Source organism: Trifolium pratense, linkage group LG2, assembly GCF_020283565.1.
Source record: "Trifolium pratense cultivar HEN17-A07 linkage group LG2, ARS_RC_1.1, whole genome shotgun sequence".
Classification (NCBI taxonomy): domain Eukaryota; kingdom Viridiplantae; phylum Streptophyta; class Magnoliopsida; order Fabales; family Fabaceae; genus Trifolium; species Trifolium pratense.
The window spans coordinates 30946669-30974153 of NC_060060.1; the positions used below are offsets into that span (position 1 = coordinate 30946669).

The following is a 27485-nucleotide window of genomic DNA, read 5'->3' on the forward strand; positions in this document are numbered from 1 at the left end:
TCTTCTATCCAACACATATAGTGTGTCTTTGGATGCGTTTAGGCAATAATTCAATGACGTTTTTTTTTTTACCGAGTTTTCAAAAAACATCAAAATTCATAGTCTATAACCCACGAAAACTGTAAAAAAAATATCGAAATGAATTAGTTGTTTTTCGATCCCTTTTTTTTTAAAGAATCTTCTATCCAACACATATATTATGCCATTGGATCCATTTGTGAGAGAATTCAATGACATTTTATTTTTTTCCCCGAGTTTTTTAAAAGTCCCAAAATTCATAGTACATGACCTACGAAAACTGTAAAAAAAAAACAATCGAAATGAATAAGTTGTTTTTCGATCTCTTTTGTTTAAAGAATCTTCTATCCAACATTTATAATATGTCTTTGGATCAATTTAGGCGAGAATTCAGTGACATTTTATTTTTTTTCCCCGAACTTTGAAAAAGTCCCAAAATTCGTAGTCTATAACCCACGAAAACTATAAAAAAAATCTATCGAAATGAATAAGTTGTTTTTAGGTCCTTTTCATTTGAAGAATATTCTATCCAACACATATAGTGTGTCTTTGGATGCGTTTAGGCGATAATTCAATGACGTTTTATTTTTTTTACCAAGTTTTCAAAAAATATCAAAATTCATAGTCTATAACCCACGAAAACTGTAAAAAAAATATCGAAATGAATAAGTTGTTTTTCGATCCCTTTTTTTAAAGAATCTTCTATCCAACACATATATTATGCCATTGGATCCATTTGTGAGAGAATTCAATGACATTTTCTTTTTTTCCCCGAGTTTTTTAAAAGTCCCAAAATTTATAGTATATGACCTACGAAAATTGTAAAAAAAACAATCGAAATGAATATGTTGTTTTTTGATCTCTTTTGTTTAAAGAATCTTCTATCCAACATATATAATATGTATTTGTATCAATTTAGGCGAGAATTCAGTGACATTTTATTTTTTTTCCCCGAACTTTGAAAAAGTCCCAAAATTCGTAGTCTATAACTCACGAAAACTATAAAAAAAATCTATCGAAATGAATAAGTTGTTTTTAGGTCCTTTTTATTTGAAGAATCTTCTATCCAACACATATAGTGTGTCTTTGGATGCGTTTAGGCGATAATTCAATGACGTTTTATTTTTTTTACCGAGTTTTGAAAAAACTCCAAAATTCGTAGTCTTACCCACGAAAACTATGAAAAAAAATCTATCGAAATGAATAAGTTGTTTTTAGGTCCTTTTTATATGAAGAATCTTCTATCCAACACATATAGTGTGTCTTTGGATGCGTTTAGGCGATAATTCATTGACATTTTTTTTTTACCGAGTTTTCAAAAAACATCAAAATTCATAGTCTATAACCCACGAAAACTGTAAAAAAAATATCAAAATGAATAAGTTGTTTTTCGATCCCTTTTTTTAAAGAATCTTCTATCCAACACATATATTATGCCATTGGATCCATTTGTGAGAGAATTCAATGACATTTTCTTTTTTTCCCCGAGTTTTTGAAAAGTCCCAAAATTCATAGTATATGACCTACGAAAACTGTAAAAAAAAATAATCGAAATGAATGAGTTGTTTTTCGATCTCTTTTGTTTAAAGAATCTTCTATCCAACATATATAATATTTCTTTGGATCAATTTAGGCGAGAATTCAGTGACATTTTATTTTTTTTCCCCGAACTTTGAAAAAGTCCCAAAATTCATAGTCTATAACCCACGAAAACTATAAAAAAAATCTATTGAAATGAATAAGTTGTTTTTAGGTCCTTTTTATTTGAAGAATCTTCTATCCAACACATATAGTGTGCCTTTAGATGCGTTTAGACGATAATTCAATGACGTTTTATTTTTTTTACCGAGTTTTGAAAAAACTCCAAAATTCGTAGTCTAACCCACGAAAACTATGAAAAAAAATCTATCGAAATGAATAAGTTGTTTTTAGGTCCTTTTTATTTGAAGAATCTTCTATCCAACACATATAGTTTGTCTTTGGATGCGTTTAGGCGATAATTCAATGACGTTTTTTTTTACCGAGTTTTCAAAAAACATCAAAATTCATAGTCTATAACCCACGAAAACTGTAAAAAAAATATCGAAATGAATAAGTTGTTTTTCGATCCCATTTTTTAAATAATCTTCTATTCAACACATATATTATGCCATTGGATCAATTTGTGAGAGAATTCAATGACATTTTATTTTTTTTCTAGAATTTTGATAAAGTCCCAAAATTCATAGTATATAACCTACGAAAACTGTAAAAAAAAAACCATCGAAATGAATAAGTTGTTTTTCGATCTCTGTTGTTTAAAGAATCTTCTATCAAACATATATAATATGTCTTTGGATCAATTTAGGCGAGAATTCAGTGACATTTTATATTTTTCCCCGAATTTTGAAAATGTCCCAAAATTCGTAACCCACGAAAACTATAAAAAAAATCTATCGAAATGAATAAGTTGTTTTTAGGTCCTTTTTATTTGAAGAATATTCTATCCAACACATATAGTGTGTCTTTGGATGCGTTTAGGCGATAATTCAATGACGTTTTATTTTTTTTACCGAGTTTTCAAAAAATATCAAAATTCATAGTCTATAACCCACGAAAACTGTAAAGAAAATATCGAAATGAATAAGTTGTTTTTCGATTCCTTTTTTTAAAGAATCTTCTATCCAACACATATATTATGCCATTGGATTCATTTGTGAGAGAATTCAATGACATTTTATTTTTTTCCCCGAGTTTTTTAAAAGTCCCAAAATTCATAGTATATGACCTACGAAAACTGTAAAAAAAAAACAATCGAAATGAATAAGTTGTTTTTCGATCTCTTTTGTTTAAAGAATCTTCTATCCAACATTTATAATATGTCTTTGGATCAATTTAGGCGAGAATTCAGTGACATTTTATTTTTTTTCCCCGAACTTTGAAAAAGTCCCAAAATTCGTAGTCTATAACCCAAATCAACCCAAATCAACCCAAATCATAAGACCATCATCAATACATCCCTTTATTCACAAAAAAGAACCAAAATTATGTCGATCAATAGAGATTCAATGGAATCAAGTTGAGATTAAATAACCTTTGCCACCCAATCAGCAAATTCCTTGGCATTGGGGACAGTGGCAGAGAGGAAGACAAAACGGGCATTCTTTGGCGACATAACAATGCTCTCTTCCCAAACCACACCCCTTTCGCGATCACGCATATAATGCACCTCATCAAAAATTATCCAAGCCACCTCCCTGGTGACCTCAGACCCTTTGTATTGCATACTACGCCAAATTTCTGTAGTCATGACCTAAAATAAATAAATTACGCAACAAAAAAAACCAATAAATTTTGTTACTTTGGATTAAATTATTTGTTTTATTCCAATAAAACCGCTAATGATTTATTGTTTTCTCTGCAAGAAACCGTTCATGGTATTATTATAAACATAATTAAGCATTGATCATAAAAGTTTTTATCTATAAGCTATTTTTATAACAAAAGAAGTCAAATTGTTTTCATGAAAGCTATAAGGTGTTTTCTTCTACAAAAACAACATTTACAAAAGGAAGAAAGTATATATAAAAATGTACCAAGCAAGAAGCATTGGGATCAATGGTAACGTCACCAGTCATCAAACCAACATCAGAAAACTCTTCTTTAAATTCTCTATACTTTTGATTACTAAGTGCCTTAATAGGTGAAGTGTAGATAACACATTGTCCATTTCGAAGCGACATAGCAATTGCATATAACGCCACAACAGTTTTCCCAGCAGATGTATGTGCAGACACCTATAAACAAAAATCATGATATTTAAACCTTAATCAATTAAATTAAACATAAAAGGGTGTTTATTTTAATTACCATAACAGATTCAGAGTTTTCAAGACAAGTAATAGCCCAAATGTAGTACTGAAATGTGAATTAGACATAGTGAGATTGGTACAATATCACTATACCACAACAATTCCAAGTTCAATCCTATATAATCCTAACTGTGGAATTTAGCATTATGTTATAACCTAAACCATAAGTATGGTTTTATGGTTTTGATAGTCTTCCATGTGAAACCAAACTACTTGCCTAATGGTTTCAGGCAAAACATAATGCTAAACTCTAGAATTAATACAAGCTTGTAGCATATCAGAATCAAAATCAAAATGGTTTAGCATATCAGAATCAAAATCAAAGTAGAATATCAGAATAATGTGAAACCAAAATACTTGCCTAATGGTTTCAGGCAAAACATAATGCTAAATCAAAATTCATTCTTATTCATTTTCAAAGAATATGCTACAAGCTTATCTAGAGCAAAGAATCCATTCATTTTCAAATCATGTACAAGCTAGAATCAGTACAAGCTAAATTCATTTTCCCCCTCAAAACACCTAAAAACAGAGAAACATAACATTGAAACCATAATACTTGCCTAATGGTTTCCACGCCATAATAATCATAACAAGCCTATTCATTCGTTCATGCATATCAAAATGAAAATAAAAATCAGAATCAAAAGCAAAATAAAAATCTAAATCAAATTAGAATAGCATTCAATTAGGAAATTATCATGAATGATGAAACCTAATTCTCATGTCAAAATTAAATCAAAATCAAAAGCAAAATCAAAATCAACTTAGAATAGCAAAATCAAAATCAAAGTATTCAATTAGGAAATGGTAATGAATGATGAAAGCTAATTCTCAAATCAAAATCAATTTACCTTCTATCCAACACATATAGTTTGTCTTTGGATGCGTTTAGGCGATAATTCAATGACGTTTTTTTTTACCGAGTTTTCAAAAAACATCAAAATTCATAGTCTATAACCCACGAAAACTGTAAAAAAAATATCGAAATGAATAAGTTGTTTTTCGATCCCATTTTTTAAATAATCTTCTATTCAACACATATATTATGCCATTGGATCAATTTGTGAGAGAATTCAATGACATTTTATTTTTTTTCTAGAATTTTGATAAAGTCCCAAAATTCATAGTATATAACCTACGAAAACTGTAAAAAAAAAACCATCGAAATGAATAAGTTGTTTTTCGATCTCTGTTGTTTAAAGAATCTTCTATCAAACATATATAATATGTCTTTGGATCAATTTAGGCGAGAATTCAGTGACATTTTATATTTTTCCCCGAATTTTGAAAATGTCCCAAAATTCGTAACCCACGAAAACTATAAAAAAAATCTATCGAAATGAATAAGTTGTTTTTAGGTCCTTTTTATTTGAAGAATATTCTATCCAACACATATAGTGTGTCTTTGGATGCGTTTAGGCGATAATTCAATGACGTTTTATTTTTTTTACCGAGTTTTCAAAAAATATCAAAATTCATAGTCTATAACCCACGAAAACTGTAAAGAAAATATCGAAATGAATAAGTTGTTTTTCGATTCCTTTTTTTAAAGAATCTTCTATCCAACACATATATTATGCCATTGGATTCATTTGTGAGAGAATTCAATGACATTTTATTTTTTTCCCCGAGTTTTTTAAAAGTCCCAAAATTCATAGTATATGACCTACGAAAACTGTAAAAAAAAAACAATCGAAATGAATAAGTTGTTTTTCGATCTCTTTTGTTTAAAGAATCTTCTATCCAACATTTATAATATGTCTTTGGATCAATTTAGGCGAGAATTCAGTGACATTTTATTTTTTTTCCCCGAACTTTGAAAAAGTCCCAAAATTCGTAGTCTATAACCCGTAACGGTACTTTCTATGATGCTTTCTTTTTTAAAAAAAAAAAACCCGTAACGGTACTTTCGAAATTTCAACCGCATATTCTATCAAGTTCAAATGGCATTCTCCCTCACTAAACCAAAATCAATTTTGTTTTGGTATACTAATTAAGTGGAGAGGCACTAATTAAGTGGAGAGGCCTATCAGCTTCTCATGAGTTTCGAAATTCAACTCATTTAAAAAAATTATTAAAAAGTAAATTATCTTAGCAAACAATAATATTTTGTATATATTGTTTTAACATATCAATGAAATATTAATTTTATCCTAACAATTATATTATTATGTTGCTTTTTTAAATAGAATATTTTTATAAAAAATTTCATATATTTTTATAAAATTAATATAATGAACTACATCTTTTTTAATCATATAATTGATGACCTCATTTCCATTTTTGGCTCAAAATTAAAATACAATGATTCTATAGAGTAAAAAAAAGTGTATTGTGGTGACAGGTGGTGTGACAGCTATGCCACCATTCTTGAAGAAGTTCTTCCCAGCAGTATATAGAAAGACGGTGTTAGAGAAAGGATTAGACAGTAATTACTGCAAATATGACAATCAAGGATTGCAGTTATTTACGTCTTCCTTATATCTAGCCGGTTTAACTGCCACTTTCTTTGCATCCTATACCACTCGAGTTTTGGGGAGAAGACTCACGATGTTGATTGCTGGCTTTTTCTTCATTGCTGGAGTTATCTTTAATGCTGCTGCTCAAAATCTTGCCATGCTCATTGTTGGAAGAATCTTACTTGGTTGTGGTGTTGGCTTTGCTAATCAGGTAGCTAGGCCTAGGTGTTAAAATATGTTGGACACAAATATAAAATGTGTAACGAAGAATTCCACAAGTGTTAGTTAATTTTAAATTTGTTCAATATGTGACTAAATGTTTTTTGTTTAATTTGATTATAGGCTGTGCCGGTGTTTCTTTCCGAAATCGCTCCTTCAAGAATACGTGGAGCTTTGAATATACTTTTCCAACTTAATGTCACTATTGGCATTTTGTTTGCTAACCTTGTCAATTATGGAACCAACAAGTAAGTTTTGTTTGTTAATATGAAATTAAAACAATTAAGATGATTGATGAATAATAAATCACAAGTCATAATCAGAAGAGTGGTAATCCCAACAGTAGTAGTTAGCAAATTGAATTAATGGATATGATAGTATGTATGTACAACAAAATTTTGGTCAAATGGTTTAAAAGTCTAACACATGCTTGTTTATTTGAAGTGTGTTTCTCCGCTAACAACACGACAAGTCAGCTTGGATTTTAAAGTAAACACTAACTTCATAGAAACATGGATTTGTCCTATGCAACTTTTAATCAGTGACTACGGCCCTTGAAACTAATAATTGTTTTATTTAAAATGTTAAAAAAATGTATTGACAATTATTTGGTGAAGAAATTATTTTGAGAAGAAATAAATGAGTTTTTAATGTATAGTTGAGAGTTCAGACACTTGTTGAGTAACAATTTTTTGATGCTGTGACCAAATGCAGAATCAAAGGTGGATGGGGTTGGAGGCTATCTCTAGGGTTGGCTGGCATCCCAGCACTTCTACTAACACTTGGTGCCATCTTAGTTGTGGACACTCCTAATAGTCTCATAGAACGTGGTCGAATGGATGAAGGAAAAGCCGTACTCAAAAAGATTCGTGGCACTGAAAATGTTGAACCAGAGTTCTTGGAGCTTGTTGAGGCAAGTCGTATAGCTAAAGAGGTTAAGCGCCCTTTTAGAAACCTTCTCAAACGCAAAAACCGTCCCCAACTTGTGATTTCGGTCGCATTGCAAGTACTAGCATATTCTAATATTTATTAATAATGACTATTTTAAAAGTAATGAATGATTTCAATATTTCTACCACATCGAAAAATAAATTGTTTGTCTAATTGTTGATTCATTTTTGTTGTGTTAAAAAATAGATATTCCAACAATTCACAGGCATCAATGCGATCATGTTTTATGCGCCAGTGTTATTCAACACATTGGGATTCAAGAACGATGCTTCGCTCTATTCCGCTGTGATAACAGGAGCTGTGAATGTCCTCTCCACAATTGTATCTATCTACTCGGTGGACAAAGTTGGTCGTCGTGTGTTGTTATTGGAAGCCGGTGTACAAATGTTCTTGTCTCAAGTTGTAATAGCTATCATTTTGGGGTTCAAGGTCACGGATCATTCAGATAATCTTTCAAAAGGTTACGCAATTTTCGTAGTTATCATGGTTTGCACTTACGTGTCTGCTTTTGCTTGGTCTATAGGTCCTCTTGGATGGCTTATTCCAAGTGAGACATTTCCATTGGAGACTCGGTCGGCCGGACAAAGTGTCACCGTTTGTGTCAATTTGCTCTTCACCTTTGTCATTGCACAAGCTTTTCTATCCATGTTATGTCATTTCAAGTTTGGCATCTTTTTGTTCTTCTCTGGTTGGGTTTTGATGATGTCAATCTTTGTGTTTTTCTTGGTGCCCGAGACAAAGAACATACCAATTGAAGAGATGACTGAGAGAGTATGGAAGCAACATTGGTTTTGGAAGAGGTTTATTGAAGATGATCATGACAATGAGAAAATAGAAAATGCTGATAATCCTGAGAGAAAAAATAATAATGGATGCAGATATTGTTGGAAGTGTTTGAGTTCCATCAATTGAAATTTGAATATTGATCTCTCGAGAACATAAAATGAATATTAAGTTGTCATTGTAATCAAAAATTAGCTATCCTGTTTTGGAAGCTGTATATAAAATAATAAAATTATGTCTTTAGAAAGATTAATATGGACCAATTTACAACACAAGGCCATAATGTTTTGGTTTGGTTATGTTCTTTACTGCATTTTGTTTCGATCATATAAAAAATGCACCGAAGATGTATATAAATGCATTATATTATGATTAAGCGACCAATTTATGATTAAGTGAAACAAGGGTTCTTAATTGACACGAATATAATTGAGTAAGGGATCTTTGGAATCTTCGGTAGATTTTCAATAAATCAATTACCGTTAATAGGTATTAAGTGACATTAGTTCGAGTTTAACTAAGGAGTAAGGAGGGGAAATCGAAATTAAAAGTATGATTTAGTAAATATAAAAACTTATTTTACATATATAAGATAAATTCAATGTTAACGATGTGTATCTGCATTTTATGACTACTTTTAAACTTTTTACCCCTTCTATTTTCACATTTATTGAAATTTTGATATCAAATCATGCAAATTTTTTTCATAAAAATTGTGACTTTTACATTTAAAAAAATCAATTTTTAGTCTTAAGTGATATTTTATCATTAAGTTCATTCTCACGAGTTTAATAAAATAGAGGGACCAAAAGAAAAATTAAACTAATAATAATAGAATAATATATTTTTTGACAAAATAATAAATTAGTATTAAACGAAAATTAAAAAATGTAGGCCTCTGCTAGCTCCGTCCCTAACCTTTCTAAATGAGATTGAGTTCCACCAATATGCAAGCTAGAAAGATGCTATTTGCTAATCGTAGGTTCATTTGCACCATCAAGAGGATTGAGAACCTGACCAATAAAGAGAATTGTTCCGCTGAAATCTTCTCTAATTAAGAAGAGGAAAGGGTGGTCAGCTACAAAGTCTGTAGGGGTGGCACAACGTTTACCTCTTGCTGCCCGCATAATTGTGTTTGCTGAAGCTATGGTGCCTTTTTCATTTACCTCAATGAAAGCATTGTGATATATGCTTTCCACGCCCAAAGGAGGGTTCATTCCCTCTACCACTTTTGTGAGAACGAAAGGTGAAATCATTCCCAACTCGTGCAGAACATTAGAAGCTTCAAATGAAAAAGAAATCTTGAATTTTGGAATAGTAAATCGACGTACTTCCACTTTCCGCTGAGGGAACTTGTCTTTCAAAAAATCAGATTCTGAAGCTAGCTTTTCAATTAATGCCAAAAGTCCATCTTTTGCATTCGGAAGGAAAATGTACATGGAGAACCGAAGAGTTTCATCCCTGCCTTGTTTATAAGAAAGACGTAGTACTTTGAAACCATCAAAAATACCAATAAAGTGCTCCCTCTGCTTGCTAAGCATGAAGGGAGCAATGACTTTGGTGCCATTTAAGAGGTGAAAACCAGCCGGAACTGATATAGGCATAAACATGTGTTCCCATACACCGTTGAAGCACAATGCATTTGCAAAGACAAGTTCGGTTGAATTGCTTACCATACTAGGATGAAGAAGCTTTGTGATAAGGCCATTTGTCTCTTTCTCAACCCACAAATTAACGTCACGACATGCTTGACCACCCTTCAAAAAACATCAAAATCAAAATCAAAATGAATAGTTTTCTTGAGAAACATTTCCATAATGTTTGGTTGGAGGAATTAAAACCAGGTCTCTCCAAAATAAGAACAACAGACGGGTAAAAGAGTAGCTACAAAACAAACAAAAACACCGCATAAGCGGAATTCCCTTTAAGATGTATGTATAATATGAAAGTGAAAGTGATAGTACGTACCTTAGTCTTAAAATCAACTGAAGCCAAAGTGGTGTTGTAATGAGTGGCCACAAGTTGTTTAAAAGAATGAGAGAGGGGAATTGATTCATCAGCCCACATTCCATTGATAAAACACATACGATCGTCAGAGAACAGAGCAACGAGTTGAGAGAAGAATGCAATTAGATTGTCAATGGAGTCAAATTGAAGGAAGGAAAGAAGTTGGTCGAGAGAATGGCCTTCTGATCCAGCTGCCACGACGCTAAGAACAACAAAGAGAGACAAGGGAGAAAAGACAAGGTTCTTTTGCTGAAAATCTTGTTTTAAGAGTAAATGCTTTGTGATGGTGAGTGCAACATCTTCTTGGCACCTTACTGATTTTTTGAGATCCATTGTAGTTGTTCTGATTCTTGAATGAGAGGGGATAGCCGGAGAAGGTCCTGACATTTTGGAAGTATTAAAATGGACCCTTAATAAAAATTTCAATTTTTTAAGAGAACATCATCTATTTAAATTACAAATACAATCAACAACTTCAAAAATAGTTATTTATAGTGTAACTAACATAAATAAAAGGTTATATTCTAATTAATCAATATCATCTAAATACTTTTTAGATGCTTAAAAAAGTCGCATTTTTTGAAGTAATAAATAACCAACAATAAGTTAGATGTGTTTGGTAAGCCCCATAAGTTAGCCTCTTTTTTTTTATAAGCCCCAGAAGTTAGCGTCGGGCTTATAGCATTTTTTGAGATGCTATTTCAAAATAGCCTACAAGCTTATAGGTTTATTTATGATTTTTTGAAAATTATAATAAACGGCCTATTTCAAATAGCCTCTTAATTTTATATTTTATTCCATATTTACCTGTATTATATCTATGTATGATTTTTTTAAAATTATAATAAAAAGCCACTTCTATTCAAAAAAATAATAATAACTACCCACTTGTCATTTTGCAGTTACAAAAGCTAAATTCACCAAACACAGAAAATATGGTTGTGATTGCTCGACAGCATAAAACTATTTTATAGTAGAGCACAGTGGCGGAGCCAGGATTATATTGGAGCCTGGGCACAATTTTAACCGCAATATTTTTTTGGCGCGTCAAATAAGAAAAAACCAGCAAAACATAATCAAATAAGAGAGATGAATTTTTTTTTTTTAAAATGGCTAAATATATTGAATTGAAGAATGAACCAAAAACCTCCTCATCTCTGAAATTAAATGATACAAAATTTAGCCAAACTGATAATGCACAAAATAACAATTTTAAAACAATTTTAGTTAGGATACTGCTGAGAAAATGCAGAAAAAGAAACAACATTATCACAGATACTGTGTAACCATTGGACCAATATCTCTAGGACTAACACCAATACTAACAAGATAAGCTACTGAAGTACTCATAGTACCTTCAAGCTAAGAATATTTTTGCAAATATATTGACTTAATTAATAACAGGAGCATAGCGCATAGCCTAAAGTTCAGGAGATTTTTGCAACACAAACCCAATATCATCTTCTCCACATCAAGCCCTCTAAGAAACTTAATAACAGGAGCAAGCTCAACAATAACACTAGCATGCAAAACTTGTGGATAATTCTTAACAAATCCACCAAGTTTAGACCTTGATTGAAATCCCAATTTTTTCTAAATAACCTAAAACAGGAATCATATTTTTTCTCATACTACAACCCAACATCAAAGGATAATGATTAATATCATCAAGTTAGACATAGAATAATAATTGGAATACCAATTTCTAAGTATTTTATGCAATTTCTCAATTTTAGGGTTGCTTACTTTACCTGTCTGCGCTGCGACTGCGAGAGAGAGAGGCTGAGAGCGGCGGCGGAGAGCGGCCTGAGACTGAGAGAATGAGAAATAGAGAGATTTGAGAGCGGATTTGAGAGCGGTGCTGCGGTGGTCGATGGCGAAAGGAATGAATGAAACGGAGAGAAGGAGAAACGCAAACTGGTTACTTCTTTTTCTCTTGTTTCTTTTATTAATTTTTTTTTTAAAAAAAAAAAAAAAAAAAAAAAAATTGGGGTGGGGCAGCCCGGGCACGTGCCAGGGCATGCCGGGTGGCATCTCCGCCACTGGTAGAGCATATCATTTTTCCTCCAAATAAAATTAAGAGAATATAGGATATAATTCTAGAAATATCATTAAAATCTTTTACCGTAAAAAAAACAACAAAATCCTTATTTAGTTTGAATCATCAACAACAACAACATCATCAACAACAACGTCCTTATTCCTGTTCAGTGTTCCAACAACAATAACAACAAATTGGACAATAAATAATGAATAAAAGAAGAAGAAATTACCAATTAGAAAAGGAAAAAATTGAACAATTAACCTAGAATTTTGATTTTCTCTTTTATTCCCTTTAGTTTCGGAGAGAGAGAGAGAGGAGACGGTGGCTGTGGTTGTCACTGGAGGAGCGGCGGCGCGGTGGCTGGGTTTGGGTGGATGGGAAGGTTAGGGGTTTTTTTTTTATTACGGCAAGGTTAGGGTTTGACGAAGGGGAGATGATGAAAACTTTGGTGAAGAAGATCTGAATAGCGCACGCTTTTTTAGATTATTTATAGGCTGCCTCATAATACACACACCTAATTTAAACTTCAATTTTAAAAAAATAATAAATATTTCAAATTCAGAGCAAATCTTATGGACTTGTTTGGTAGGAGTCAATAAAAATTAATGCATATAATTATATAATTAGACCCGCAAAAATGCTAAAATTGTTAGGCCGGACGCCGTGACCCGGGTTCGAACCCGGAATTTCACAATTATTTGTGAGTTTAATTTTAGTGGATTATCACTTCTTCCGAGACCAAAAAAAATAAAAAATATTAGTCCATGCGTTGGTACGGGCTCAGTGTTTTAAAAACCAGACCAAATCGGCCGGTTGGACCGGTCAAACCGTGAACCGGATGGGTCTCCGGTCTGGTTTAAATGTTGGACCGGACATGTAGTTAAACCGGAATGAACCACTAAAAACCAGAAAAACCGCTGAACCGACGGTTTTCCGAAACCGGCGGTTTGATTGCGTGTGTTTTGTTTTTTTTCCAAATGCAGGGACTAAAACTCAGATGACCCGTAAGTACAGGGACCTTTTGCATATTTAAGCCTAATAATAATAATAAATAATTCAAATTCAGAGCAAATCTTATGGACTTGTTTGGTAGGAGAGAAAGAGAAAGAAAAAAAAAACACGAAAATTAATGCATGTAGTTGAAATTAGTCCAAGTGTAGGTAGAGATGACAGGAAAATTCAAACTCGACAGGCCCACCCGAACTCAAACTCAAGTCAATGGGCGAAACTCGAGTTAACTGAGTTTGAGTTTGGATGACACCCGAAACTATGGGCGTGGGTTTGGAAACACTCAAACTCACACCCGAAATCCATGCACCCATTCAAATATATGTGAAATTATCTAATTAAATCTATGTATATATATTATGTTGAACTTTGATATTTTGTATTGTATTTTGTCATTTGCAAATTATGTTAAACTATGTTATTTTGTCATTTGTTTGTATTTGTACTTTGTCATTTTATCAAAAATAATTCGGGCCGAGTTTTGGTAGGTAATTAATTAATTATGCGTGTTTTAACTATGGGTTTTTGGTTTGGGTGGAAAAGCCCGAACTCAATTGGCGTGAGCGTGAGTTTTGATTTGCCACCCAAATAACCTTTGTGTTTGGGTGTTTATTTTTGACGTGGATTGCAAAACCTTCACTCATGGGCACCCATTGTCATCCCTAAGTGCATGCGTTGGTACGGGCCTAGGCTGGGCAATGGTCACCACCGAAAAAATTTAAAATTACTTTAATATCCTTGGTATTAAAATTGTTACACCAATTGTCGACCATAGATTTTAATTATATCTTTCGGCTATAATTTAATAAGTTAATCTATCATGTGCCATTCGGGTAAACCCACCAGACAAATGCAACTTTACCTCTTCCTAGAAACTTAGACCATCTCCAATGGTGGATCTTATACTATTAAGAATCAGTTCTTAATAAGATCTATCATTAGAGCAGTACACTTTTGAATTCTTAATAGGAACCGATTCTTAAATAAGAATTTTCTCTCTTCTCTGGGGCCCATCTTAGTTTTCATTAAAATATATTTTTTTACGGGACCCGCTTACTTTTAGATATTATTAATAATTAAATAATTAATTAATATAGTAGTATAGGAGTACTTCAAACATAAATTTGTTGCAAAAAAAAATTAATACCAAACCAAAGGGCGTTGATGCTTGGCTAGTATTAATTCATACAATACCAACATACACCATATATTGCATAACATGATTATGGAAGATGAACGACACACGTACGCTGGTCATTTAATTAATTATTCTTATGATCAACATCTCAACAATGATGTTTCAACAAGTGACACACATAATGGTTCTCATTCAAATCTCGCACCATACCTTCAAAGAATAGCACAAATTTAAGATAGACGAACTCATCTTCAACTTCAACATGATCTTATCGAGCATATTTGACAATGTTTTGGGCATGACGATCAACAAAATTAGTTATTTTTAAAATTATGTAATGTTATTTTAAATTATTTTTTAATTATGTAATTTTTAAATTTGGCAATATTATTTTAAATTAATTTTCGAATTTTAATTATTATTTTGAATTATAAAAAAATAGTACATATTAATTTTGTAATTTTATAATCCAATTAATTTAATAGTATAAAATATGAATTATTAAATAATAAATTATTGATTAGTAAAAAAAAAAAATTATTGTGATGGAGTTATTGACGGGACCCATTTAGAACTTTTGAAGAGGTGCTGGGTTGGAGGGATTTAGTGCTTATTAAGAACTATTATTGAAAATGTGAACACTCCGGTACACATATTATGTGGACGTGTACCGGTACACCGCTAAGTTGTATAATTTTAATTTGTCCACGTGTAATGATAGTTTAACATGTCATTTCAAACTTTATTTAAATATAAGTTTTGTAAATTACTCTTTTAATTTACAAAAATTTCAAAATGACACCATAGGAATGATTGTAATTTTTAAATCTTGAAATAATGTTTCAGTAATTTGTTAAAAATTCAAAACTCTTTCTTTTTTTTTTTATAAGCCACTCTTTCTTCTGAAACTTTATTTCTCTCTCTCGTGCAGAGACAATTCTCTTCTCTGGTCTTCATTTTCCTAATTCCGGCGGCGCCGCCTCTCTCCACGGCGTCGTTTTTCTTTCACTCCGAAAAATTGATTTTTAGGATTTTCTTCTCTTCTCTGTTGTTTAATCTTCTATTTTTAGGGTTTAATTGGGAAATTGGTCTTCTCTCTTGTTAAAGGGGTACTTTGTAAAGGGGTGCTGTTTTCACGCAGAACCACTGTCGTGTTGCCGCTGTGAGTTCTGAAACTTTATATCCATTCACGCCGCACGGACCTTTAAGTAAGTATTCAAAACCTTGTTTTTCCTCTTCACAGTCCGCAATATCATTATTTTTCGTCAAGCATAATTTTTTGTTTTATTACTTTCTGTTAAACTAATAAATATGTTTAAGTCCAGTTTTTTTATTACACGCAGTGGCAGCAACTGACCTTATCAACAGAGGAGGGTGAAGCATGGGCACTATTGCAAGCAATGAATGAAGCTAAGAGTAGAGGTCTTGAAAGGGTTCAGTTTGAAAGTGACTCTCAAGTGTTGGTTGATGCTATTCGTACCAAACGACGTGGCAATTCAGAGTTTCTTTCGATCGTTAATGAAATTATCCTTGTTATGTTATCATGTGTGAACTTTGAAGTTAAGTTTATTAGGAGACAAGTGAATTCGGTTGCTCACACATTAGCTAGGGCGGCCAATTCGTGGACTGGTTTCCGTAGATTTGAGATTATTCCTTCATGTATTGAACTTTTGATATTTAATGAAATGCAGTAAGTTTGTTTGGTTCAAAAAAAAAAGTCCAGTTTTTTTAGTTTAATTTTGGAACAAATCTTCCATATTTGCTTCAGTTGAGATTATCATTAATATTATGTGAAGGATACATGTGCAAATATTAAAAAATAGTGTTTAAAATAAAAAAACTTAATAAAGAAATAAAATTTGTATTAAATGCTTGCCATAATTCCACATAATACGTGTACCAGTACACGTCCACATAATACGTGTACCGAAGAATTCACCTAATTTCAATCAATCTCCTAAGTTGATTTTGATGTGACATTAAATGAATGTTTCGTCACGACTTTTATAAAATACAAAAAATCATGAATCCTTTCAAATTTTAAAAATTCATAAAATCTTTCAAAATAAAAATTGAAAAATCATCATTATAATAAAAGATATTTGCCATAATTCCATCAAAATCCAAATTGAAAAATCATGATTATTATAAAATATATTTTAAAGAATCTTAAAAGCAAGGACAATCTTATAAAATGTCAATCTAATACACCTCATAAGTCTCAAAGCCCATTACATTAACCCTAAATATAAAGCATAACTATGCAAATACATGATATATCAAAGAATGAATATCAAAAGAAGAGAGAGAATTTGAAGAGAGAGAGAGAGAGATTGAAGAGAATATCACTTTTTCTCTTGTTTGGTTGTGATGAGAAAGAGGGGAGAGAGTTAAAATACATGGGACCCACTAATTTTAGAGTCTTCTCTCTTATGAGGAGAAACAAACAGGCGAGAGAATAAAAAACAGTTACTGTGTTCCAATTTTGTCCTTGACTCCTTGTATTCATCTATTGCCAAAAACGTGAATAGTAACGTTGTTGTGTTGGTGATAAATTAATGACTAAATTATATTAAAATAAAATACAAGGTTATTTTTGTCTTTTTAAAAATCAACCACACTTTTCTCTCTCTTCTATTTATTTGTATTTTCTCTTATTCCAATCGATGCATCAAATCTACTATATTTCTCACCTATTTCTCTCTTCTCAGACTCTCTCTCACCAATTTCTCTCTTTTCACTTTCTTCTCACAACCAAACACACCTCATGACTTCATCTCTACTTCATTTTTTTTTAATCTTTAAACCTTAGTATTTCCAAAAGTCGTGAAACTTTAGTGAAAGAAACTTTCCAATGTATTATTTTGGATATAAAACTGTGTGTAATATGTACCGTCTGATCATAAATGAACGGCTCAAATTTACTACAGCAGGAAACTATGTCAAAAAATCGGATTTGGGTTGTGTGCAGTCGGGAAACAATGACTGCAGTGCAGTCGGCCCATTAATCACCTTCAAATTTAGATCGGATGATCTAGAATATAAGCTTTTTATAAACAACTAAAATTAGTCATAAAATCTGATTTCAATCGGACGGTCCATATGCACTGACTGCATGCAGTCCAACTGCACCGAATCCAAATCCCAAAAAATCCTTTTCGTTGAATTGTGACTTGTGAATTCTATATACAAAAGTTTTTGTTTTGTTTTGTTTTGTTTTGTTTATAGTAGTCACCAAAAAAGCAAGTGTACATTCTTGCATCACAGCCTTTGGATATTTTAAATATTAAATCAAAGGCTAAAAGTATTGTACCATTGGTGGAGAAGTCTAGTTGGACCATTCTAAAAGACACATTAGCATATAGTTAGTAACTAACTAGCGCATTATTCCTCCCTCCACTGCTCAAATTGAATTTTGAAGTTTGCGCTCTCACTCTCTCCTTCATTCTATCTTGTTTGCTTTTAACCTTCCAAGATCTTTCCAAACGTGTACCACAAGTTTGAATTTGCATTTGCGATTCCCAACCTTTATCGCAGAATCATCAGGTAACACTCTTTTCGTTGATTGCTAGAAAATTGATCTATGTAGTGTTCTTGATATGGAATTTGTTTGACGAAGGTAATTGATCTCAGAATACACTCGATCTCAGAATCATAATTCATTTCAATCGCTACTTCGCCAAGGAAGAACTAAGTTCATTGAATTTGATTTTGATATTCTTCGCTTACATTTTTTCCCCCTTCTTTTCTAATCATAATCTTGAATTCCAGTTAATAATATATAGTATTTCATATTTGCATTTTGAATTAAGAGTTGTGATTACTCTGGTTATAGGTTAGGGTTCCTAATTTTATTTATTTTTCCTTTTTTGAATTTTGGTTTCAGTCATTTGCAGATATGGCGTCTGGTTACATTGCACGTTTCATCTTCTTCGTGATTTTGATTTCTTTGGCAGATTCCTCACATGGTATGTTCCTTTGAACTGATTTTAATTTCTTCTATAATGTTCCTAAAACAAGGTTGTAATTAATTTCTTTTTCATACATGGAATTAATTACAACCTTGTTTTAGGAACTAATCCTTTGGCAGATTCCTCCCATGGAATTAATTTCTTCTATACATGATTTTCTTAGAATCCACCGTTCAATTTGAATTAGTTCCTAAAACAAGGTTGTAATTAATTTCTTTTTAATTAGCAGTGAAGGACCTACACAAGACCTTGAACTACTCACCGGTGCTCCAAGGATGGAAAGGAGTTGGAGGCTTGCTCCACAATCTACAAAACTTGCAACATCTGTAAGTTTGATTATTGTGTGGAAGGAATGGAACTTTTCATAATCAGATTTACTTCTGTAAGTTTCATGCATGAATCAATGTATGCACTCTACATAGGTAGTAATGGAAGGAAAATTTCGTGCACTGAACTTCTATTTTCTTACTCCTGAGATATTGTGATTTTATTCAGTGTTTTGGTACAAGTTACATACACTAATTTTGCCACTATGTGTCATTTACGTAGTTATACATATAAATACAACGATTTCTGGTTTACTGTAACATATATGTGATTTACTTAGTTATTCTGGTTTATTTAGTGATGTCTGCTCTAACAACATAGTGGGTGTGATACCAATACCATTCCGTCTGCCTCCCAATGCCACACATATGTAAGGCTATTGTTCTGCTTGTTATATATATTACTTAATGAGCCGATTCTATGTGTGCTTGTGTCTTGAGCAGTTGGTTTTTCTGATGACTCAATTTTATTCAGGAACATGGCTTGCTGCATCTATTTGTGCAAAAATATCCGTCAGTCATTATCAACAACGAAGAAACTAAGGCATCTGTGAGTCAAATACTTTTGATTTTAGTACATTCTCATTTTTTTAGTATGATATAGTGATTCCTCTAAAATGGCTGTGAAATAATCCCTTCTTCTCTTGCAGGAATTTAAGTCACACTTTCTTATTTGGACCCATTGGCAATGTGTTCACTGGCTTAGATAACCTGGAAGAAATGTTTGCCCCGTACTTCGATCCTGTATACAAACAGAATCAGATAATAAATACAAAGATATATACAATCAACATTCCCCCTCAAGCTGGAGCATATATGTCAGATGCATCCAGCTTGTTACATATGTAAGCTATCCTAGGACCTCGTAAGGACTTAGTTAGCATGTCTGCAAGTTGATCATTAGATCTGATAAATGAAGTCTTGATGATTCCTGAGATAATCTTTTCTCTAATGAAATGGCAGTCAACTTCTATGTGTTTAGTCCTCTCATGAAAAATTGGATTTGATGAGAGGTGCAAAGCTGATTGATTGTCGCAAGCAAGTTCCATAGGACATATCTCACAAAACTTCAACTCTTGAAGCAAATTCCTTAACCATACAAGTTCACATGTTGCATTAGCCATAGCACGATACTCAGCTTCAGTGCTTGACCTTGCAACAACTGTTTGTTTCTTGCTTTTCCACGAGATCAAGTTACCTCCAAAAAGAACACAATAACCCGAAGTGGATTTCCTATCACCAGCATCTCCTGCCCAATCAGCATCTGAATATCCAAGTATATTAGTGTGGCCTCTGTCCGTATAAATAAGCCCTTTGCCCGGTGATCCTTTGATGTATCTTAGGATCCGAACAACTGCATTCCAATGACTATCACATGGTGAATTAAGAAACTGACTAATGACACTGACCGGAAAGGCAAGGTCTGGTCTGGTCATAGTGAGATAGTTTAACTTTCCAACTAGTCTTCTATATTGTCCCGGGTTTGGATAGGGCTCCCCCTGATTAGGTATAAGCTTCACATTTGGATCCATAGGTGTATCCACAGGCTTGCAATCAAGCATCCCTGTTTCCTCTAAAATGTCGAGAGCATATTTCCTCTGAGAGATAGCAATACCTGATTTTGATTGAGCAACTTCAATTCCAAGAAAGTATCGCAACCGACCAAGATCTTTGGTCTGAAAATGTGTAAACAAATGTTGCTTTAGTTGCTTAATGCCCTCTTCATCATCACCTGTAATAACAATATCATCTACATACACCACAAGGTAAATCATCTCATTCGTAGGTGAGCATTTAAAGAAAACTGAATGGTCTGCTTCGGATCGAACCATACCAAATTGCTGAATAACTTTGCTAAACTTTCCAAACCATGCTCGAGGTGATTGTTTTAATCCATACAATGACTTCTGTAGCCTGCAGACAAGACCTGACTCCCCCTGAGCAACAAAACCAGGTGGTTGCTCCATATAAATCTCCTCTTCTAAATCACCATGCAGAAAGGCATTCTTAATATCAAGTTGGTATAAAGGCCAATGACGGATGGCAGCCATAGACAAGAACAGACGGACTGATGCCATCTTAGCAACCGGAGAAAAAGTATCACCATAATCCAAGCCATAAATCTGAGTATATCCTTTTGCTACCAACCGAGCCTTCAGTCGATCCACTTGTCCATCAGGCCCAACTTTAACGGTAAAGACCCATCGACAGCCCACTGTAGATTTTCCAGTAGGATGAGGAACAAGAGTCCATGTACTATTGGATTCCAAAGCTGTCATCTCATCAATCATTGCCTGTCTCCACCCTGGATGAGATAGTGCTTCCTGAACATTCTTAGGAATGGTAATAGAAGATAATGCAGAAACAAAGGCAGAATGACAAGAAGATAACCTGTGGTAACTCACAAAATTATAAACAGGGTATGGATTACGAGTGGACCGGTTACCTTTGCGAATTGTAATCGGTTGGTCAGCGGAAGTGTCAGGTGGGACCGTAGTAGGAGAAGAGATTGGTGCAGGAACTGAGTCTTGAGGCTCAGGTGGAAGAGCAACATTTGGAGCGTTGTGACGATGACGCTCATAAGTAATACCATACTTACGATCAACATGTGAGGGAGACTCTTGTTCTGAAACCTGAGGAACATCAAGAACAGGAATGGGTAATACCGGAGGTGGTATTAATTCTGAATTAGTTGGTGACACAAAGAACATTGTATCCTCAAAGAATGTGACATCTGCGGACACATAGAAACGATGTGTACTAGGACAATAACACCGATATCCCTTTTGAACTCGAGAATACCCAAGAAAGACACATTTGACCGCCCGAGCAGACAACTTATCACGTCCAGGAGTAAGGTCATGTACAAAACAGGTGGAACCAAACACACGAGGTGGAACCACATAAAGGGGGTCCTGTGGAAACAAAAGGGACTGAGGAATTTTATTACCCAAAACAGATGATGGCATACGATTAATCAAATAACATGCTGTAAGTACTGCGTCACCCCAAAATTTTAAAGGCGCATTAGCATTTATCATAAGTGTTCGGGCGGTATCAACAATATGACGATGCTTACGTTCAGCCACACCATTTTGTTGCGGTGTATGAGGACAACTAGATTGGTGTATGATGCCATGAGAAGTCAAAAACGATTTAAAGGGTGTAGAAAAATATTCTTTTGCATTATCACTGCGCAAAACACGAATTGTTTTTCCAAATTGATTTTTTATCTCAGAATAAAATATTTGAAAGGCACCAAATAACTCAGAACGATCTTTTAATAAAAATAACCAAGTGCACCTTGAAAAATCATCAATGAAGGTAACATAATACTTATAACCTAAAACAGTCGGAACACGACTAGGACCCCAAACATCAGAATGAATAATATCAAAAGAAGATACAGCTCGACTATTTTCACTACTTGGAAAAGACACTCTAACATGTTTGCCTAGTTGACACGACTCACAATCCAAAGACTTTAGCTGCAACTGAGGAACCATGCGCTTAAACTTATCCAAACTTGGATGACCAAGACGACGATGAAGAAGTTCTGGAGACTCTGAAGCGACACATATGGTGGATGTGGATGGCTGAAGATAGTAGAGACCTCGTGACTCAGATCCAGTTCCAATCGTCTGCCCCGTACTTCGATCCTGTATACAGACAGAATCAGAATTAAAGGTTATAGAGCAATTCAAACTACGAGTAAGTTGGCTGACTGAAATTAAATTGAAAGGACAACCAGGTACAAATAATACAGAATTTAATGATAAGGATGGAAGAGGCGAAGCGTGACCGACACCAGTTGCATGTGCCTTAGATCCATTAGCAAGAGTAATGGTGTGAGGTGTTTGAGGATGAGATAATTTTGAAAAGAGAGATGGATTACCAGCTAAGTGATCAGAAGCACCGGAATCTAAAATCCATGGTCCAATAGACGCGGAATGAGAGAGACAAATGGTAGAATTACCAGTGTGAGCAACAGTAGCCGATGATGAAGATGCCTTTTGAGCTGCCTTAAACTGAAGGTACTCTTGATATTCACTATCAGCTTCTGGTTGGAACGTTTGCTCGACAACAGACCCCGGAGATTGAGCCACATTAGCAGTTTTGGCCGGATATCCATGAAGAGCATAACACCAATCTTGAATATGGCCATCAAGCTTACAATAAGTACAATACAATTTTCCTTTACCACCTCTGCCATGACCACCACCTCTGCCATGGCCACCACCTCTACGACCACGACCTCGACCTCCACGATTAGCAGAATTAGACACCAACATTGAAGACTCTATTGGCGCTGCAGCATCAATATTGATTGATTCATTAGGAGAAGGAACTCGTAGCAAACGATCAAAGAGCACCTCCAACGTGGGAACTTCAGAATTAGTCAATGTCTGGTTCCGAACATGTTCAAAGTCTTTGTGCAGTCCATGGAGAACAAACACCATAAGCATATTATCTAGTTTCTCTGCCATCTTCTTTACATCTTGATTTAAGAGCATCAACTTAGCTTCTTCACAAACAGATTGTGCCTTGTTCAGATAGGTAGGCAAATCAAGATCAGACATCTGAAGTGTTGTCAAATTATGAATTGTCTCGTACAATCTTTGTATATCATTAGCATAAACTGTTTGTGCCTTCTTCCAAACCTCATGACATGTTCTATACGGACGGAAGTGAACCATCAAATTTGGTTCAATGGACTGAAACAATAATGCCAACAACTGAAAATCAGCTTGTTTCCACTCTTCCCTTTTAGAGGCAACAATATCATCTGCCTTCTTCTCAAGATGGTCAAACAATGCTTGACCTAGAAACCATATTTCCACCGCATTACGCCAGTCCAAATAATTCTTCCCATTCAACTTCTGTGATGTGATGGTAGGAGTTCCAGAAAAGGCAAAAGAAATTAAACTCTTCTTTTCAGACTTGGTTTCACTCCCTTTTTCCATGATGAAACACAACAAAAAAAAATAGACAGATTCGGGTCAATGGGTCAGCGCTCACGGCGGCTGAAACCCTAAAAATCAACACTGAGAAATAGAGGGGAAAAAAAAAAAAAGGAGGGTTACTGGGTCAGCGCTCTCGGCGGCTGGAACCCTAAAAATCAAAACTAAGAAATAGAAGGAAAAAAAAGGAGGGTTACTGGGTCAGCGCTCCCGGCGGCTGAAACCCTAAAAAAAAAAATAAAAACTGAGAAATAGAAAATAAAGGGTTGAACCAGAGTGCTCTGGTACCAACTTAAATCTGAATATTTCACTGTATATTCATAAGAGAAGTACAAGTCTATATATACAAGAGGCTAGGTAAACATAATCCCATAATAATAGGATCGTAATAAAAACAGAATCAGATAATAAATACAAAGATATATACAATCAACAGTTTTCTATGAAACTTTAGCATCTCTGCATGCATTTAATAATTGACTAAGATGAAGCCACTATGCTGTTTTAAGTTTTTCTGGTTTACTGTAACATATGTTATTTACTTAGTTATACATTCTTGTTTATTTAATTAGTGATGTCAGCTCTCACAACATAGTGGGTGTGATACCAATACCATACAGTCTGCTTCCCAATTCCACTCATATGTAAGCCTAGTGTTCTGTTTGTTATATTACTTCATGAGTCATTCTATGAGTGCTTGTGTCTTGAGCAATGGGTTTTTTCTGACGACTCAATTTTATTCCAGGAACATGGCTTGCTGCATCTATTTGAGCAAAAATATCTCCCATTCTTTATCAACAACGAAGAAACTAAGGCATCTGTGAGTCAAATACTTTTGATTTTAGTACATTTTCATTTTTGTTAGTATGAGATAGTGATTCATCTCTAAAGTGGCTGTGAAATTATCGCTTCTTCTCTTGTAGGAATTTAAGCCACAATTTCTTGTTTGGACTCGTTGGCAATGTGTTCACTGGCTTAGATAACCTGGAAAAAATGTATGTTTTCGACTGAAACTTTAGCCTCTCTGCATGCATTTAATAACTGACTAAGATGAAGCCAATTTAAAACTCACCAATTTTAATAATTGACAAAGGCAAAAGTAGTATGGACTAAGTAATAATAGAAACTATACTAGAAATAAAAATAAGCCAAAAGCTAGATAGCTTTGAGTGTTGCTTAAGAATTCCTTGAACAACTATGTGTATATGTACTTGCAAGGGTTACCTGTGAAATATATTTTTTGATCATGTAAAGCATGTTACTTCCATAAGACTAGTAAAGTCTATTTTGTATTCATGCTGAAGGGGAAGTAGCTGGAGAATAAAACACCCAAGTGCATTACATTAGCCTTAGTTTATAGCACAGTTTCTTTTATGCTTGAACTAATGGCAGCTAGCATTGGAGTCTTATAAGACCTACCTTAATTGACATCAATTTGTTACTTTTGCTTAGCCCCAGCTAATAATCAAGCTTTACCTTAACTAAATATCTTGCACTCAGGTGCTATATGTAATAGTTGTAGGATTTTTATTTCAGTTTTTGCTCAGACATTTACTAATTTTTCTATTTTATCAGGAACATTCAACAGAATCTGTTTAGTGGTATTCTTCCAGAAAATGTCCAGACCATACCAAACTTATGGTTAGTGATAATAAGTATTACCAGTTTGATCACCTGCAATTTCTTTCTTAGATATGATATATATAATGAACATTCATACTCTACTTGATATAGGATTGGAGGGAGTAAGTTATATCCATTGGGTGACTCTCCTCTCTGGGAATTTCCTTTTGAATATGTTATAGTTGAGCACAGTAGCAGTTGCCCACACACAACTCAGGCAAATGCCAATGAAAACTTTGTGAGAAAACATGAGAAGATCCCCATGGGTCGTGGAGGAATAGCTTTTATGGTTGACGGAGGAACATTATTGGCAAAAGGATTCACCTTATTATTGGAAACAGGATTCGCCTTCTTCATTCTAATTCATTTTAATAAATTGCTGTTGAGGCTGAGGAGCTTTGGAAGCAGTCATATTACACTGGTGTCTCATCCTGTTTATGCAGCCGAAGGTAATTCATTTTATATGCTGATTCAATGATAAAATAAATGACCATGCACTTAGACATCTTATCTTTACAACTCTGCTAAGACTTTAGGAGGGTGCTTGGTAGGAGTACAAATTTAGCTATGCGCCTAAGTATATATCCTGCTAATATACATTTTACATAGTCGTCTCACCTGCATGTCTTCTTTTAGTCCATTTCTATCCTGCTAAGATACATTTCACATAGTCGTCTCACCTGCATGTATTATGCTATTACAGATGATCAAGTTAGAATGTATTTGAACAAGAGATCAAGCCATACAAAGTTACTCATGCTAAAGGCTATGCAGCAAGGTCGTCGTAAAAAACGAAAGACAACCAAGGCAGAAAGTAGTGGAGGAAGAAGTGCTGAAAACACACCAGCTGTGCCAAGAAAAAAGGCAGTTTCAATTGGGGTGATGTATTACAAGTTTGGAGAAGATAGACTGTTGCATACCTTAGATGAAGTCGAAGGGATGAAAACAATTTTAATGGAAAACTTCAATTTCATAGACCAAGATATCACGATACTGTGTGACACCAACAAGTATACGCATCCAACAAAAGTGGCAATTCAAAGACAACTAACATTGTTAGTTGAAGAAGCTAATGCACAAGATATACTTTTTGTGTATATAGCGGGACATTCCATTGAGTTTGAAGTTGATAAATTTGGAATTTGGACTTCCGATTCTAAATTTATAACGGATCATTTTTTGTCTACAAAATTCATGCCGAAAGTGCCGCTGGAAGCGACACTAACAGTGATGATCAACACTTGCTTTGCCGGGAATTTTATGAAAGGTGCAATACAAAGCGTAAACGTGGTAGTCTTTCCACTTAGTGAATCTCATGAAGTCACCTTCGATGGACATATATATTATGAAGTTCTCAGTGGAATACTCGAAGGAGAAACTTCAACCAACATCAAGGTTTATAGACAACTTAAGAAGGCTGTGTGTGCTTTAGTTATAATGGGATATGATGGTCTTCCAGTCTACTGCCCAGAAGACCTTCCATTCTACTGCCCACAAGACAAGAAACATGCTAAGTTCCTACGATGGTAGCAAAAGGTGTGGAAAGAGAACATATGGCATATTGATATCTTCAAAGTAGAGAATGTCCTAACCATTGATATCTTACTATACCATACTATTTTTGTCTAATAGTAGTGTGTCTACAGGGAGTAATGAGGAGCTTTGTTTGAACTTCATTACTTGGGGTGGGTACTGAGTAGGGAGCAAGATACAACTCACTGACATTCTACTTCAATAATCACTGTTTCGGCCTTTAATTTCTTGTATTATGATTCATTTTGAACTGTATTCTATCAACTGTTCACATGAGATTCAACTTTGCAAACTGGAACATTGACAAACTTTTTGTCATTATCTTTTCAATGGAACATATGAGAGATAAGGGAGGTTCAATGAAAAACTTAAACTGTTTGTCATTATCTGTGTTGCAGGTTTGTGGTCATGGAGAATTTCAGAATTGGATCTGTTTTTGAGCTCATTGTTCTGTATGATTGGAATTTCTTCAATTTCTTTGTTGTTGAGAAATAAAGCCATAAAAAATTGGTTTTTAGGGTTTCTGTTTGGTGTTGTTTTGATGATGAGTTTGAAATTGGGAAAAGAGGATGTGAAATTTTGGGTTGAGA

General features: G+C 33.9%; 4 protein-coding genes across 5 annotated transcripts; 2 read left to right on the forward strand and 2 right to left on the reverse strand.

Moving 5' to 3' along the window:
• Window positions 1-3041: 3041 nt before the first annotated feature.
• Window positions 3042-4014, reverse strand: LOC123904539 (DExH-box ATP-dependent RNA helicase DExH9-like). The gene is made up of 4 exons (XM_045954188.1): window positions 4000-4014; window positions 3868-3915; window positions 3594-3794; window positions 3042-3310 (listed from the first exon to the last, which is right to left on the reverse strand). Exons 1-4 carry the CDS (start codon window positions 4012-4014, stop codon window positions 3083-3085), a joined length of 492 nt encoding a protein of 163 aa, XP_045810144.1. The 3' UTR covers window positions 3042-3082.
• A 325-nt stretch (window positions 4015-4339) lies between these two features.
• LOC123904540 (sugar transport protein 13-like) lies at window positions 4340-8425 on the forward strand. Its single transcript, XM_045954190.1, has 5 exons — window positions 4340-4357; window positions 6189-6542; window positions 6674-6798; window positions 7265-7556; window positions 7688-8425. The coding sequence occupies exons 1-5, from the start codon at window positions 4340-4342 to the stop codon at window positions 8411-8413; spliced, it is 1515 nt and encodes a 504-aa protein (XP_045810146.1). The 3' UTR covers window positions 8414-8425.
• Window positions 8426-9101: 676 nt separating this feature from the next.
• LOC123908834 (serpin-ZX-like) lies at window positions 9102-12256 on the reverse strand. 2 transcript variants are annotated; one of them, XM_045959560.1, is made up of 3 exons: window positions 12043-12256; window positions 10253-10671; window positions 9102-10041 (listed from the first exon to the last, which is right to left on the reverse strand). In XM_045959560.1, the coding sequence occupies exons 2-3, from the start codon at window positions 10622-10624 to the stop codon at window positions 9250-9252; spliced, it is 1164 nt and encodes a 387-aa protein (XP_045815516.1). In that variant the 5' UTR covers window positions 10625-10671; window positions 12043-12256; the 3' UTR covers window positions 9102-9249. The 2 variants fall into 2 exon arrangements, with proteins under 2 accessions (XP_045815516.1, XP_045815517.1); XM_045959561.1 differs by having other exon boundaries at window positions 12038-12256.
• A 5599-nt stretch (window positions 12257-17855) lies between these two features.
• On the forward strand, window positions 17856-27303 carry LOC123909618 (protein STRUBBELIG-RECEPTOR FAMILY 2-like). Its single transcript, XM_045960489.1, has 12 exons — window positions 17856-18027; window positions 18368-18449; window positions 18682-18778; window positions 19078-19149; window positions 19254-19328; window positions 19429-19500; window positions 24312-24383; window positions 24485-24559; window positions 24663-24734; window positions 25315-25380; window positions 25474-25811; window positions 26066-27303. Exons 2-12 carry the CDS (start codon window positions 18380-18382, stop codon window positions 26890-26892), a joined length of 1836 nt encoding a protein of 611 aa, XP_045816445.1. The 5' UTR covers window positions 17856-18027; window positions 18368-18379; the 3' UTR covers window positions 26893-27303.
• The last annotated feature ends 182 nt before the right edge of the window (window positions 27304-27485 follow it).